This window comes from Mugil cephalus, chromosome 17 (assembly GCF_022458985.1).
Source record: "Mugil cephalus isolate CIBA_MC_2020 chromosome 17, CIBA_Mcephalus_1.1, whole genome shotgun sequence".
Lineage (NCBI taxonomy): Eukaryota > Metazoa > Chordata > Actinopteri > Mugiliformes > Mugilidae > Mugil > Mugil cephalus.
The window spans coordinates 4,768,111-4,780,223 of record NC_061786.1 but is presented as its reverse complement, the minus strand read 5'-3'; the positions used below and the strand labels follow the sequence as shown (position 1 = coordinate 4,780,223).

Here is a 12,113-nt window from a genome sequence, read left to right as displayed (position 1 = left end):
CCAACACTGCTTTCATGCAGACAGAGGAGGTTGTAAGTGATCAAGAACAGTTAAACCAGGTTACACCTGTAGGAATTAGTAGCACCAGCTTTCAAGGCTCATTGCTGCAGAACAGCTTATGAAAAACTGATGAGGTATTATAATAAAAACAACTAAGACAAAAGTCACTCATTTTAATACTTTATTAAAACACAGAAAATATCAAGATTAATTAAAAGTAAGTAAAAATAACCAAATAGTTAATGATGTGTTCCTTATAAATTTAAAGCCTTACATCGTCCACTGACTACTGCATGAAAAGACAGTTACCAAGTGGTCTAATGTTAACGTCCTAATTAAAATGCGTCTGACTAAACTCTGGAACCAGCATACAGCCAAATAACATCAGTGGATAAAAATAATTCATAAGAAGCTTAGGACGGCTCAAGCAAGGACACTTGAGGAATGAGCACTATACGGACCGTATGCTCTTCCTGCAGATCATTAGTCATCAAAAGGTCTGAAACGCTATTTAATCCATGAATCCAATCATTACAGAAACATATTTTTACACTGTGACCAGCATATAGAGAAGGTAGATTATAATATCTTGGATGTTAGTATCAGAGACTGTTTTAGCAACACACTGCTGCTGCTGCTCGTCTGGATAGAGTCAGACCGGCAACAAATCTTGATTACGTCTTTCTAAAAACAGAACCAGGGTGCTGGGGCATCTTTAGAACAGGAAGCAGGAAAGGAAACATCAATAAATCACAGGAAGTCTATCAAAACACTAGGCGAGTTTGCTTAGCACTATGACGTCCATAAGAATCAAGTAAAATCAGGATGACAGACGACCTCCAGTCACGTTTGAAAGATGGGCTACAAGAAACCTTCACTACAGCTCCGAAGTTATATCTTCTAAACTGGAGGTAAATGTGGTGTTTGCAGGAGCACTTTGTGTTGTCAACTATTCATCCTAGGCAGTAAAGCTCTTATGCCAGCCCTTGGTTCAGCCCTGCAACAGTCATCCAAAGCAAATACTGGACATCTGCGTGTGTCGGGCCATTAATTCCTAGTAAATGAAAATCAGTGTGTCCAGCTCAGACAGCACCCAGTGGTGAAGGACTCGTCGTACGTATTTGGACACCATGTTAAAAACCATCGACTGATGAAACCCAAGTAATCCGTCCATTCCTTTTCCTTTGAAATATTGGGAGAATACACTTAACTATTTACTGTTGAGTTATACACAGTACATACATCCAATGAGGGAATTCAGGTTCATCATTCAGTCTTCAACAACTTCACGTTTCTAACATGTTTCTGGCACTATGGCAATGACTGACTCAACTGGAGACTTTAACATGTTCTTTGTGCAAACTATGAAGCAAAGCTCACTAAATATCTTTGTTTGCATATCAGCATGTGTAGTAAGATGGACCAACAACTGTACATATAGTGCTCCTTAAAAGTATTTGCAACCTTCACAACTTCTGCATAAAAAAATGACTCATTACAAGTTATTTACAATTACAAATTAGAGACTCGTGTTTGGAGACAAACTTTCCTGCATCACAACCTCATTCTGTTTGTTAAACATGGACCTGTTTTGCTGCCGGGATGGATTGTCATCATTGATGGACCAATGAATTCTGACTATACAAGAAAATTCGAAAAGAAAATGTCAGAAATCTGTCCGTGAGCTGAATCTTATGAAAAGATGGTTAAAGCAGCACGACCAAGACAATAGGTAAAGATGAAGTAAACCCACCAAAGTCTCTGGATTTGCGTGTTTCTGTAGAGAGGAACAGGCTTAAATTCCTCAGAGACACTCGACAACTGATCAGCAGCTACTGAAAATGTTTAGTCGCCGTTATTGCTGCACAGGGAGGTCAAACCAGATACAGGAAACAAAGGCTCACTTACTTTTGCAACTCACAGTTATGTGACATTGGCTCTTTTTCCTGAATCAACAAATGTACAGGAGGGATCTCTTTGTCTACTTTCAGGAGTCATTTTATGCAGAAATGTAGAAAAACCTGAAGAGGCACAAATACTTTCAAGTGCCACTGTATATGATGTGAGTACATGTTCGGATAGAGATTTTACCAGCTCACTGTGTGGTGCCCATTTAGCTTGGCATGCATTTCCATATGTTGTAATTATTGTCCTTATTTAAAATTGAGTTAAACCCTGGACCACACTGGTCAACAAATAGTTCAAATAAATTCATCTTGCATATGATTACACACTGTAAACAAATATACATTCATAGGTAAGGCTTGTGTAGCCACTTCATCAGCCCTTTTCATTTTCCCTGTAGTGTGCGCCAAGATAGAAAAATAACATTATTAGTTTGTACATTAAGGTTTTTGCGACGTGATAGAAATGTGTGACTGCTAACGTTTTCAGGATGGGAGAGGGGAAGGGACTCTGTTGGTGTCTGGACTCCTGAGAGGAGGCTCAGGCCCCAGCTCAAAGCTCATGTTTACAAACGAGGCCGCGGACGCCTCCGGCTGCTCCACAGTAGCAGGACGAAGGGCCGTGGGATCCTGCTCGCCTCTACCCTGCTCCGCAAACCGGCGCTCCGCCTCCTCAGACAGCCGGTTCTCCTCCTCTTCCTCTTCCTCCTGTAAGGAGACACCAGCGTGTGTGACATTTAATGCTGCGCAGCTGGGACTGAATGTTTGTTTTCATGCCTCCGCGAAAACAAGCTTTTAAGGTGTGACTTCCTTCATATTTACATGAGACTGACATGGATGTGTGCACGGAGACGAGTCATACCTCTTTCTTGATACGGTAGAACTCATCGATGGCGTACTGGTATTTAGGAGTGGTGATGCCAAACAGAGAGGCCAGTCTCTCTCCCATGTAGTCACACGCTGCAGGAAACACACACACGTTCAACCCACACGGCTTCTACCACTTGAGCCAGCTTCTCAGTCGTAGTAATCACAGAAATCCAAGACATGTGTCGAGCAAACTGTAAAACACACACTAATGCATTCTTGTAAGGTGTAGCCTCCTTTACCTGAGATAGTGGAGGTGGCCATTCTCCACATGTGAAACCAGAAGTAAGGACCCCAGGTCATTTGGGACTGGAACACATTTGAAGAGAGATAACAGCAGCAAATTAAACGACTTTGAACATCAGCAGTAAAGCATCGACAACTCAGTTTAAATTAAATTTTATTTCAATAACAATCCAAACTGCTTCAAGGCGCTTTACAGAGCGCAGAGCCTGAAACCCTCAGAGCAAATACTGAGGCACCGATGAGCATCACTCAGTCCATAAGCTGTTTGAGGTCGGCCAGGTATAGATGGAAGGGTCAGAGAGAAACAATGCAATTCAAACTGATAGCCCGACAAGGTTTTCATCACTACTTAGGCTCAGTCTTGTTCTCTCTAAACTCTGGGGAAATCTACCTGTCAGCTCCTAAATGCTAGACGACATTCACCACCGTGTCACTGACATTTTTAGATATTTCAAAAAAAAAAAAGCTTCATCTGGGGACGATGCTGATGAGAGCAGTAAAGCTGATACAAAACAAAACAAAAAAACAACTGTAATGTATGAACTGAAAAATCCTGGAAAGGTCCACAGAGGCTACAGAGTGAGGTGATAATTCCCTGTGGAGTTTTAACTAAGGTCCTCCCCGTCACAACCAAGTAGCCATGAGGCCCCACACTGATTTAATAATATTTAAAGGTGCTTTAAACATGGGCTCGTATTTTAAAGTACCTTTCCCAAATAGAGAGTTGGAGATGGCCGTGTCTCCTGATACAGGTTTGTGAAGCCAAGGCATGAACATATGAGGCTTCTTCAATATTCATAAAGCAATAAAGTGAATGTTAAACCTTTTTGGAGGTAGTCTCACCGTGTCTATAGTACTGACGTCTGTCTTCACGGGCTCCTCCTCCTCCTCCTCATCAGTGCTGTACTCCTCCATGGTCTCTCCACTGGCAAAGTAGATGGTCCTGCGGGGGACCTTCATCTTCCCTTGGCTCCCCGAAGAGTCCCCCATCTCCACACTTTCAAAGCCTGCCTCGGTCGCTATACTCTGATAATACAAAACAGACCATATGTATAAAGTATCTCATTGGGATTACTAACAGTATTAGCACTGTAACAGAATACTTGTTTGGTTTAGTATAGTCTGAAAGTATAACTGGTTTGACATGTTCTGTCACACACGTAACTGATGCCTTTTAAAGTCTTTTAACTTACGTTACGTGTAGTGTATGAATTATTTAACACAAAAGTGATTAATTAAAGTAAATGATGCCTTACTTATAATAAAACACAGTTACCATAGCTGCACCACTGGTCGGTTAATTAACGTTAGCTTTGTTTATAGACTATTAGCTTCTTCGCTAAGGAAGTATTTGGCTAACAAGTTTTGTTTTACTTTTACGTAACTTCGTAGAAAACGGCTAAAGTGGTATCCGTATCAACTAACCTTATCAGTTTCCATAGTTTGTCCCAGTGAAACGCTGACATTAGTTAAGTACAACGGCAAATCTGCCATTTCAGTCACTCATTCCTCTTCCTCCTCCTCTCTACAGATGACGATCCGCGCTTTGCTCATGGCAGCACCACTTCCTGTCGGTTCTTTTCATAATAAAGGTTGGATGTGCGCCAACAGTTCAGTCTTGTATTTTGCGGTAAACTGCAAGGTATATAAGTTCACTTTGGAGGAATACCAAATTGAAGATAACGTGTTCCCTCTTACAGATTTATTGGTCACTAAGACATATAATAATTATAGTTTTACATAAAAAATCTCATATGTAAACATTTATATTTATGGCCAATGGTAGATGAACCTTTATTTCGTAGGCAGTAACCGGAAGCGCAGTGCCTCCTACAAGTTATCCTGACTATTACTGTACTAGCGGGAGGGAGGGGGCCTCTGTGGTGTTTGGGTCCAGTCGACTTCACTCACGAAAATGACAGCGAGGAAGTCTGGCTCACGGCTGGAGACAGAGATAGAGCGGTGCCGCTCGGAGAGCCAATGGGACAAGATACCAGAGTTAGTACGACAGCTCTCGGCCAAACTCATATCAAACGGTAAGAAATGTGCGGCTTTTCTCGTTTTGTATTTCCATTCAGTCCAAGGCCTCTTCCCCGGCCTCAGTCCTCGGTACTTCCTGACAGCGGCAGCCGATGCTGGGAGTTTTCAGTTAGAGCTAGTTAGCTGGCAAAGGTCAAGTAAGACATTAAATGTTTCACAGTAAAATGTCTATACTCGGGCGGTTTGGTGTGATACGTGGAGCCTTAAGGTATGGACAAATCATTGTATTACAATTAGTTGTTGTGGTCCGGCAGCTCCAGCTCTGCCCCCTGAAGCGGAACTCCATTCAGAAACCTGCCAATAGATTAACGCTGTCTTGCTTGACTTGTGTGACAAGCTAATGACGTTGTATAAGTTATTAACGTGTGCTCCAACAAACGCACAATAGTACAATATAGTGGCCCTCATCCACCACAGTTATTGGTTTTGACTGCATATGATAGCTGCTTATACAACTAACTAGCTAGCCTAACAGTTGAGGTTTTTAATGGAGTGAAAAAGCCTCTGTTGGATCTTTAGCGGAGACGATTTTTCCACAAGGATGCACATCTTGGTTATATGCCTTAATAAATACTCTAGGTTGTTCACACATTTGCCAAAACCGCATAATATTTAAACTGGGTGTTTTTTAAATGATGTTTTGCATGAGCTAATTGCTACAATTTTACTATGTAGCTTAGATTGGCTGTTGCTACATGTTAGCTCATCATCAATCAAATTCACTGATGATGGACAGTAACACGAGGTAAATATTCTGTTACGACAGTGTAACTTTTTTATTCAAAATATACAAACAGTCATTTAAACCACGCATTGTTAAGGTTACGTTTAATAATCAATTCAAGTTTTTAATGTAAACCAAACCTATTAGTTATACATATGCTGTCATCACCATCGTGTTGCTTACGCACTGACACGGATTTTTCACTTTAATTTTATGTTTAATAAGGAGATTGATTCCATTGATTTCACTGAACTCCATGTAAAACCCACCGTATCCCATCATGCTGTGAGATTCAAGTTTAAAGTATTCCCATTACAATAATACTTGCATATAACTTCTGTTGAGTGCCTGAAGGCAGTGGATTTTTCCAGACTGATAAATGTTATGATCTTGTCACACTGGAGATATACACCAATCAGCCACACCATTAAAACCGCCTGCCTAATATTGTGTAGGTCTCCCTTGTGCCTCTAAAACAGTTGTGACTCATTAGGACCACCACCTTCTGAGCGTGTCCTGCAGTGTCTTGAACAGAATGTTGTTAGTGGGGCCTTTGGGTCCTACGAGTTGGTCTGGTCTACATGTCTAAGTAACATCCACACGAATTCCAGGTCTAAAAGTTTCCCACCACAACATTACATTATCACAAGAAGGTCAATTTTATTTACTTCTGTGAGTGGTTTTAATGTTGTGGCTGATCCGTGTACAGTGCTGCAGATCCTGTGTACGGTGGTTTCTCCTGCAGCCATTACTAATAGTGGAAGCAGGCTGCTTGTGTCACTTAATGTATTTCATTAACATAAAAAAAACTTCTTAAGTGATTGATATCTCCTGCTGCCAGTGGCATCTTCATGTCAGGATTTCTGTACGGCAGCATAATTTAGTTATCACAACAACCAGAGCCAAACTCCACTTACTGAGAAATTAATCAGTAAAGGCTAAACATTAAGAGCTCAGTCTGCTGAGTAAAATTACATGGCCAGCTGCCACAGCCAAGGAAAGTTATTGAAGAGAGGGCTCCTTAAAGATAATCTCTGGTCTGTCCTGACATCATTGTCTAAAAACTACTGTTCGGTTATTGTAAACTCTAAGCCAGTGTGGGCGACCGCATTGAGCATAAAACCAAAGCAACCAAAAAGCTTTTTGATTGAAGACGGGCGGAATATGGTTGACTGGCCGAGCCAGTGACCTGATCTCATTCTGATAGCTGCATTCCACCTGCTGTAGATCAGACTAAAACAAAATGACTCCACAACAAGAAGAAAAATACTTCAACGGGTTTACAGAAACACTCAAACTGTGTGTTTTCAGAAAGCAGAGACTCAAGGAAAAATGTAACAAATGAAAGACAAACGTGAACATGTTGGATTTCAGAGGAATTATAAAAGTTTGACATTAGTTCTGACTTTGTTTGTCCATCTTTATCTTTATCTTTATCTTTATCTTTATCTTTTTTGGACAAACCTCCATATGAAACACATGCGATTATTCCTGCCAGGATTGTGAAAGGCATAAATGTCACAGTGGATTTCAGTGGAATGTCATTTGGCCCAGTAACAGGATTACAGATCTTTTCAGGCTTTTAAAAATCTGAACACACACAATTTAGAAACGTGTACATAATTCTGACTGGTATGTGTGCAGGCAAAGCAGCCTCTCTGTTCATGCATAGGAATGCTGAAATCCCAGTCACATCTAAGGCAGAACTTAAAGTGAACTCATTGCATTTCCTTTACTTTTAGACTGACGTTAGTTGTAGATTCACCTTTGACCTGTATACAGCGATGTTTTCTATTGGATTTAGTGTTTCATTTGTAGCCCCTGTTTTATTTTCCTCAGGTTTGTTAAAATTGAGACACAAAGGACTAAAAGGCACAGTTTCATGAATGCTCTTAACATTTTGTGTGTTATATCTGTGTGTAGATGACTTAGGTGAGCTGCTGTTGGGAGAATGCAAGCTCCAGACGTATTTGAAGGAGAATCCCATCAAACAGGGGGCCAGTCCCAGGGGCCCACGGCCCAAACTGGTGGAGGTCAGGAAGCACCTCACTGCTGCTCTGGACAGAGGAAACCTCAAGGTAACCAGACATGATCGACAAACTGACCCAAAGACTGTGTTGTTCATGCACACGTTTAAGAAATCTGATTTAGTGTTTTTAATGTTTCACCTTTCTCTTTCAGGCTGATTACCTCCAGGAAGCCAGCCTGTTGATGGCCAAAGTCTGCTATGTGGAGGGAGAATACAGAGATGCTTTAGGTAACCTACACACCTCTCTGCTCTGTTTTTTCACACATGCTCGTATGTGTTTCCTCATATTAATAAGGATAATAGCTTTGTTTGTGTAGCACCTTTAAAAATGGAATTTGCTTTGACAGACGGCTCAGCGTAAATTAAAGCTGAGTTAAAAGAAGAACAGGAAGATGCAAGGACATAGTAGAGAGAGGACATGAGAATGAAAGAATCGTAATAGATATGGATGAAATAGAGCAGTTGTTGAATGTAATTAAAAGATATCAAACAACAGAGCACAGTAAGCAGAAAAAAAGACACTGTTGCATAAAAGAAAGTCTACAAAAAACGGTTTTAAGAATTGATTTAAAACAAGTGTTTAATCCAAAGCTAAACGGCTCTGATCCTGAAAACAACCTTTAGGTTTAAACCTGGACTTTGGAACAGCTGGAAAAGACCCATTTGTGTCTTATGGTGTTTGAAATTAGACCCAAACCTTTTTAAAAGTGATTGGTACATTCTTGAAAGTTTGTATATTTTGATTTTACATACAAAGTAAGTGCTGAGTCAGTGATTTTGTTTGTCGATACGTTGACAGGTCACTACAGCAGGGTGAACCTGGATGACATGCAGCTGTCGGGAGCTCCTGTGTATAGGCTGTCCATGATAGCGGAGGCTTATGCTACTAAAGGTACACACAGACACACAAACACAGTTTTATGTTTTTGTGTCCTTCTTAAACATTACCTTCTGTCCACATGGTGGCAGTGCAGTGTCACTGCTGGTAATAGCTGTGGCAAAACGGGCAAAACGGGTAAAACTAATACACTAACACAGGCATCGCCGTTCGTCCTTGAATAATGAGTTTTTCGTTCACAATTTCTCTTTTTTGCTTTGCCGTTCGATTGCCCGTAACGGAGTGTAGTTGTTTGGATGACTGAGCACAAGTAACTGTGTGACTGAATCTTTCAGTCACGACTGATTAAACGTGATTGTGCTGAGTAAACTAATATATTACATGTCGAGGCAGAAAGCAGCTCGGCCTGACAATTATTCATCGACAGAAGAACACGAGTGTCAAAAAGTACAAAATGAATATTAGACACCGATAACTGACTCATGGCCATTTTCACATTACATTAACTCTCCTGTCACCCTGATGATTCCCTCTCTCCCCCCTCAGGCTTGTGTCTGGAGAAGGTCCCAGCTGCCTCTCCTTCCCTGTCCAATAAGAACACTGGCTCTCCATTGTCCAATAGGAGCACGACGGACCGGGAGCAAGAAATCATCACCTGCTATGAAAAGTCTGGAGACATTGCTTTGCTCTACCTGCAGGAGGCGGAAAAGGTGTGTGTGTGTGTTTGAAGATGTGAATCGTGCATGCTTTTCGGTAACTATGCAACGAAGCGTTTCGTCCCAGCAGCCACACATGGGCTCAGCAGATATCTTGTTAGCGCCTGGACTCTCAAGCGCTCTGCCATCCTTGTGGGTGTGTGATGAATATTCTGCTGACGGTGTGCAAGTTTGACTAATGCGCCACCGTGCACGGTAGCCAACTGGCAACCGAGCCTCTTCCTCTTTATTTGGAGAGCGTCTGAGAGGACACACAGGCTGAGTTGGCAAAGTAAACGGCAACAGAACGCAGAAGGAGGCAAATCAAATAGTCCCAGCAGGGATGTATTTATAATCATGTGAGAAACAGTCTCCCAATTCAACGAAAACAAGTGAGATGCTATAGGTGTGATTTAAGGTATAAAGGAAAAGGGTTAACGTTGGTAAGTGTGCACACGTTATGTAAAGACAGACATCATAAGTTACAGGAATATGTTATAATGTCATAGTGAGGTCTGGGGGTGCTGCTCTGTTTATTACTTTGTGGGTAAAATATGTTGCTAAAAGCATTATGGCATGCAGTCCAAATCCATCACGTAAAATGAAATAAAGTAAATAATAAGGCAGTGCCCTTTCTTATGTTAAGAAAGATCATTGCTGTATGTTATTAAAATATGCTAAATGTCAGAGTCATTTTCTGTTGGTTCACTAAGCGATTATTCATTGAATTACTCAGCCCCCTGAATAACTGTCCCAAAAGACAGACAGGCAGACACATAGGCAGACAGGCAGATACTTTTTTTTTTTTTGCCAAGGGATAAATAAATGTAACGTCCCCTGTAGCCTCTGTGTTATATTCCTCATAATTACACTGTTGGTTGATAATCCTGATAAAAGAACACATATGTGGGTTAATAAGACCCTGGGCGAACGATACACACATCTTGTGCAATAAGCCTTGATCTGTAAAGGACAGAAATATCGTCGTCTGACATAATCCTCTGAATATGTGCTCTGCGCATTTTTAGAAACGACTGTCAATGCGGTTATTGTAAGCGTGTGCAGTTGGTGATTGATTCAGTCGTGGGCGTTGATTTTTTTTCCCTCTTCCTTCTTCATTTACACACTTGGTCCAGCCGTGTATGGAGTCCTTCTTCTTACAAGTTCACCCTTGTCAAATTAGTGACCACTGAGATCCTCTCCTCCTTCTTGAATTTAGCAGCCTTTGCTCATGATGTTGTCCGTTTTCTCAGACAGCTGGTGCTGACTTTTCCTTTACCTGAAACAAAAGTACGACAAACTGCACATGCACGTAAAGAGAGCTGTTACAATACATCCGTGGGTCACAAACGTATCAATCACCCCTTCTAACTGACACAGAGCAGCTCATTGTTTATAGTTAGATTTTGTCCAACCATTCTATGACCTGGCTTAACTATTTCTCCTCCTCTTATTTATCCCTGTATGTGTTTGTAGGCGATATCAGCAGGGATTCAGAACCGCAGCCCAAAGCCTGGCCCAACAGCCCAGGACCAGGAACTGGGCTACTTCCTGGAGACGGGCCTGCAGAGAGCCCACGTCATCCACTTTAAGAACGGGTAAGAGAGAGAAAAACAGATAAAACAATTCACCTCAGAGTCCAGGAAGCAGCTTAATAATCACTGACCGACTCTCTGGAAAGTTTTCTAACACCATGGTTGCCCTCGTTGAACTTTTTTCAAGTTTGGAAAGGGCGTCAGTTTCCCAAAACTCAAATCACGAGCAACGCTTTGTGGGCACTTTCCACCCACTTTGCAGTTGTCGTGTTTCAGAGCTGCTGACATGTGGATAAAAGCAGAAAAGTGTGAATACAGTTTAGTAACACAATGAAGCTCAAAGCAGTTCCCACAGTGTGTGGAATGAGTGTTTTGGTGGTACAGGAGCTGTCTTCCAGCCTGGAACAATAATAGCTTCATAATGTGTTCCATGGAATTTGTCTTTGTTGTGTCTTGATGATTTGCTATGCAATAAATCAGTCTCAGGAACAGGAAAGAGAGCAACCCAAAATATGTTGACGCCATAGATGGGTCCCTTTCTTTCTTTTTCACTTCTCTGGAAATGGTCTGAACTTTTATGGCACCTTTCTACGTCTTTCTACGTTACTCATCCATTCAATCATGCACGTACCACTGGTGGAAGCTGCCATGTGCAATTAGTTACTCATCTGCCACTGAGAGCACCTTCAGGTTCATTGTCTTGCCCAAGGACACTTCGCCAATCCTAATCCGCTCTACCACCTGGGCCACAGCTGGCATATTCATATTCATATTAATTTCTGGCGTCATGTGTAAACACATCAACACAGTGAGCAATGGAATCAAGACTTGCTCTCGGTTGAAGCTTCCCTCATTCAGAAGTGCCTAGTGCAACATAAAATATCTGCAGGGTAGGGGTGGGCGATATGACGGTATTACATCGTGAACGATTACATCGTGAAGACGATCTGTCAAACTGCAGAGATCGTGAGATCGTCTACGGCACATTCTGTAAATTGCAGTTCTGTGCTGATGCACCGACGCACCAGACGTATTACGTCGTCAACCTGACCGACCAATCATAGCGAATTACGGGCAGTGACGCGCTTTCTTACCCGCCTCCTTCTTTATATGTGTAGCGGTAGCCGCATGGAGAACAATGGCTGAAAGCCAAACGGAGTTGGTCACTAAAAGAAATTCCACTTCCATCATGTGGAATTGTTTTGGATTTTCCTCAACTAATGAAGTGCGGGCAA

The 12,113-nt window shown here is 41.7% G+C and overlaps 2 protein-coding genes across 5 annotated transcripts in view; one reads left to right on the top strand and one right to left on the bottom strand.

Moving 5' to 3' along the window:
• Nucleotides 1-167: 167 nt before the first annotated feature.
• Nucleotides 168-4,588, bottom strand: fam177a1 (family with sequence similarity 177 member A1). The gene is made up of 5 exons (XM_047611709.1): nt 4,443-4,588; nt 3,861-4,043; nt 3,014-3,080; nt 2,767-2,864; nt 168-2,612 (listed from the first exon to the last, which is right to left on the bottom strand). Exons 1-5 carry the CDS (start codon nt 4,509-4,511, stop codon nt 2,391-2,393), a joined length of 639 nt encoding a protein of 212 aa, XP_047467665.1. The 5' UTR covers nt 4,512-4,588; the 3' UTR covers nt 168-2,390.
• Nucleotides 4,589-4,872: 284 nt separating this feature from the next.
• ttc7b (tetratricopeptide repeat domain 7B) overlaps nt 4,873-12,113 on the top strand; it is a 25,084-nt gene continuing 17,843 nt past the window's right edge. For 2 of the 4 annotated variants that reach the window (XM_047611976.1, XM_047611975.1), the window contains exons 1-6: nt 4,873-5,053; nt 7,705-7,859; nt 7,963-8,038; nt 8,610-8,702; nt 9,195-9,358; nt 10,820-10,941. In XM_047611976.1, the coding sequence (XP_047467932.1) occupies nt 4,933-5,053; nt 7,705-7,859; nt 7,963-8,038; nt 8,610-8,702; nt 9,195-9,358; nt 10,820-10,941 (731 nt within the window). In that variant the 5' untranslated portion in view covers nt 4,873-4,932. The remainder of the gene's footprint in view (nt 5,054-7,704; nt 7,860-7,962; nt 8,039-8,609; nt 8,703-9,194; nt 9,359-10,819; nt 10,942-12,113) is intronic. The other 2 variants (XM_047611977.1, XM_047611979.1) reach the window with 2 other exon arrangements.

What these genes read in the sequence shown, in the direction of transcription:
- fam177a1 (XM_047611709.1), bottom strand. Translation starts at nt 4,511, where the DNA reads ATGGCAGATTTGCCGTTGTACTTAACTAATGTCAGCGTTTCACTGGGA. An exon ending in AAACTATGGAAACTGATAAG is followed by an intron (nt 4,044 to 4,442) that starts GTTAGTTGATAC and finishes TTGTATTATCAG; the next exon opens with AGTATAGCGACCGAGGCAGG. An exon ending in TCTACCGTATCAAGAAAGAG is followed by an intron (nt 2,613 to 2,766) that starts GTATGACTCGTC and finishes GTCTCCTTACAG; the next exon opens with GAGGAAGAGGAAGAGGAGGA.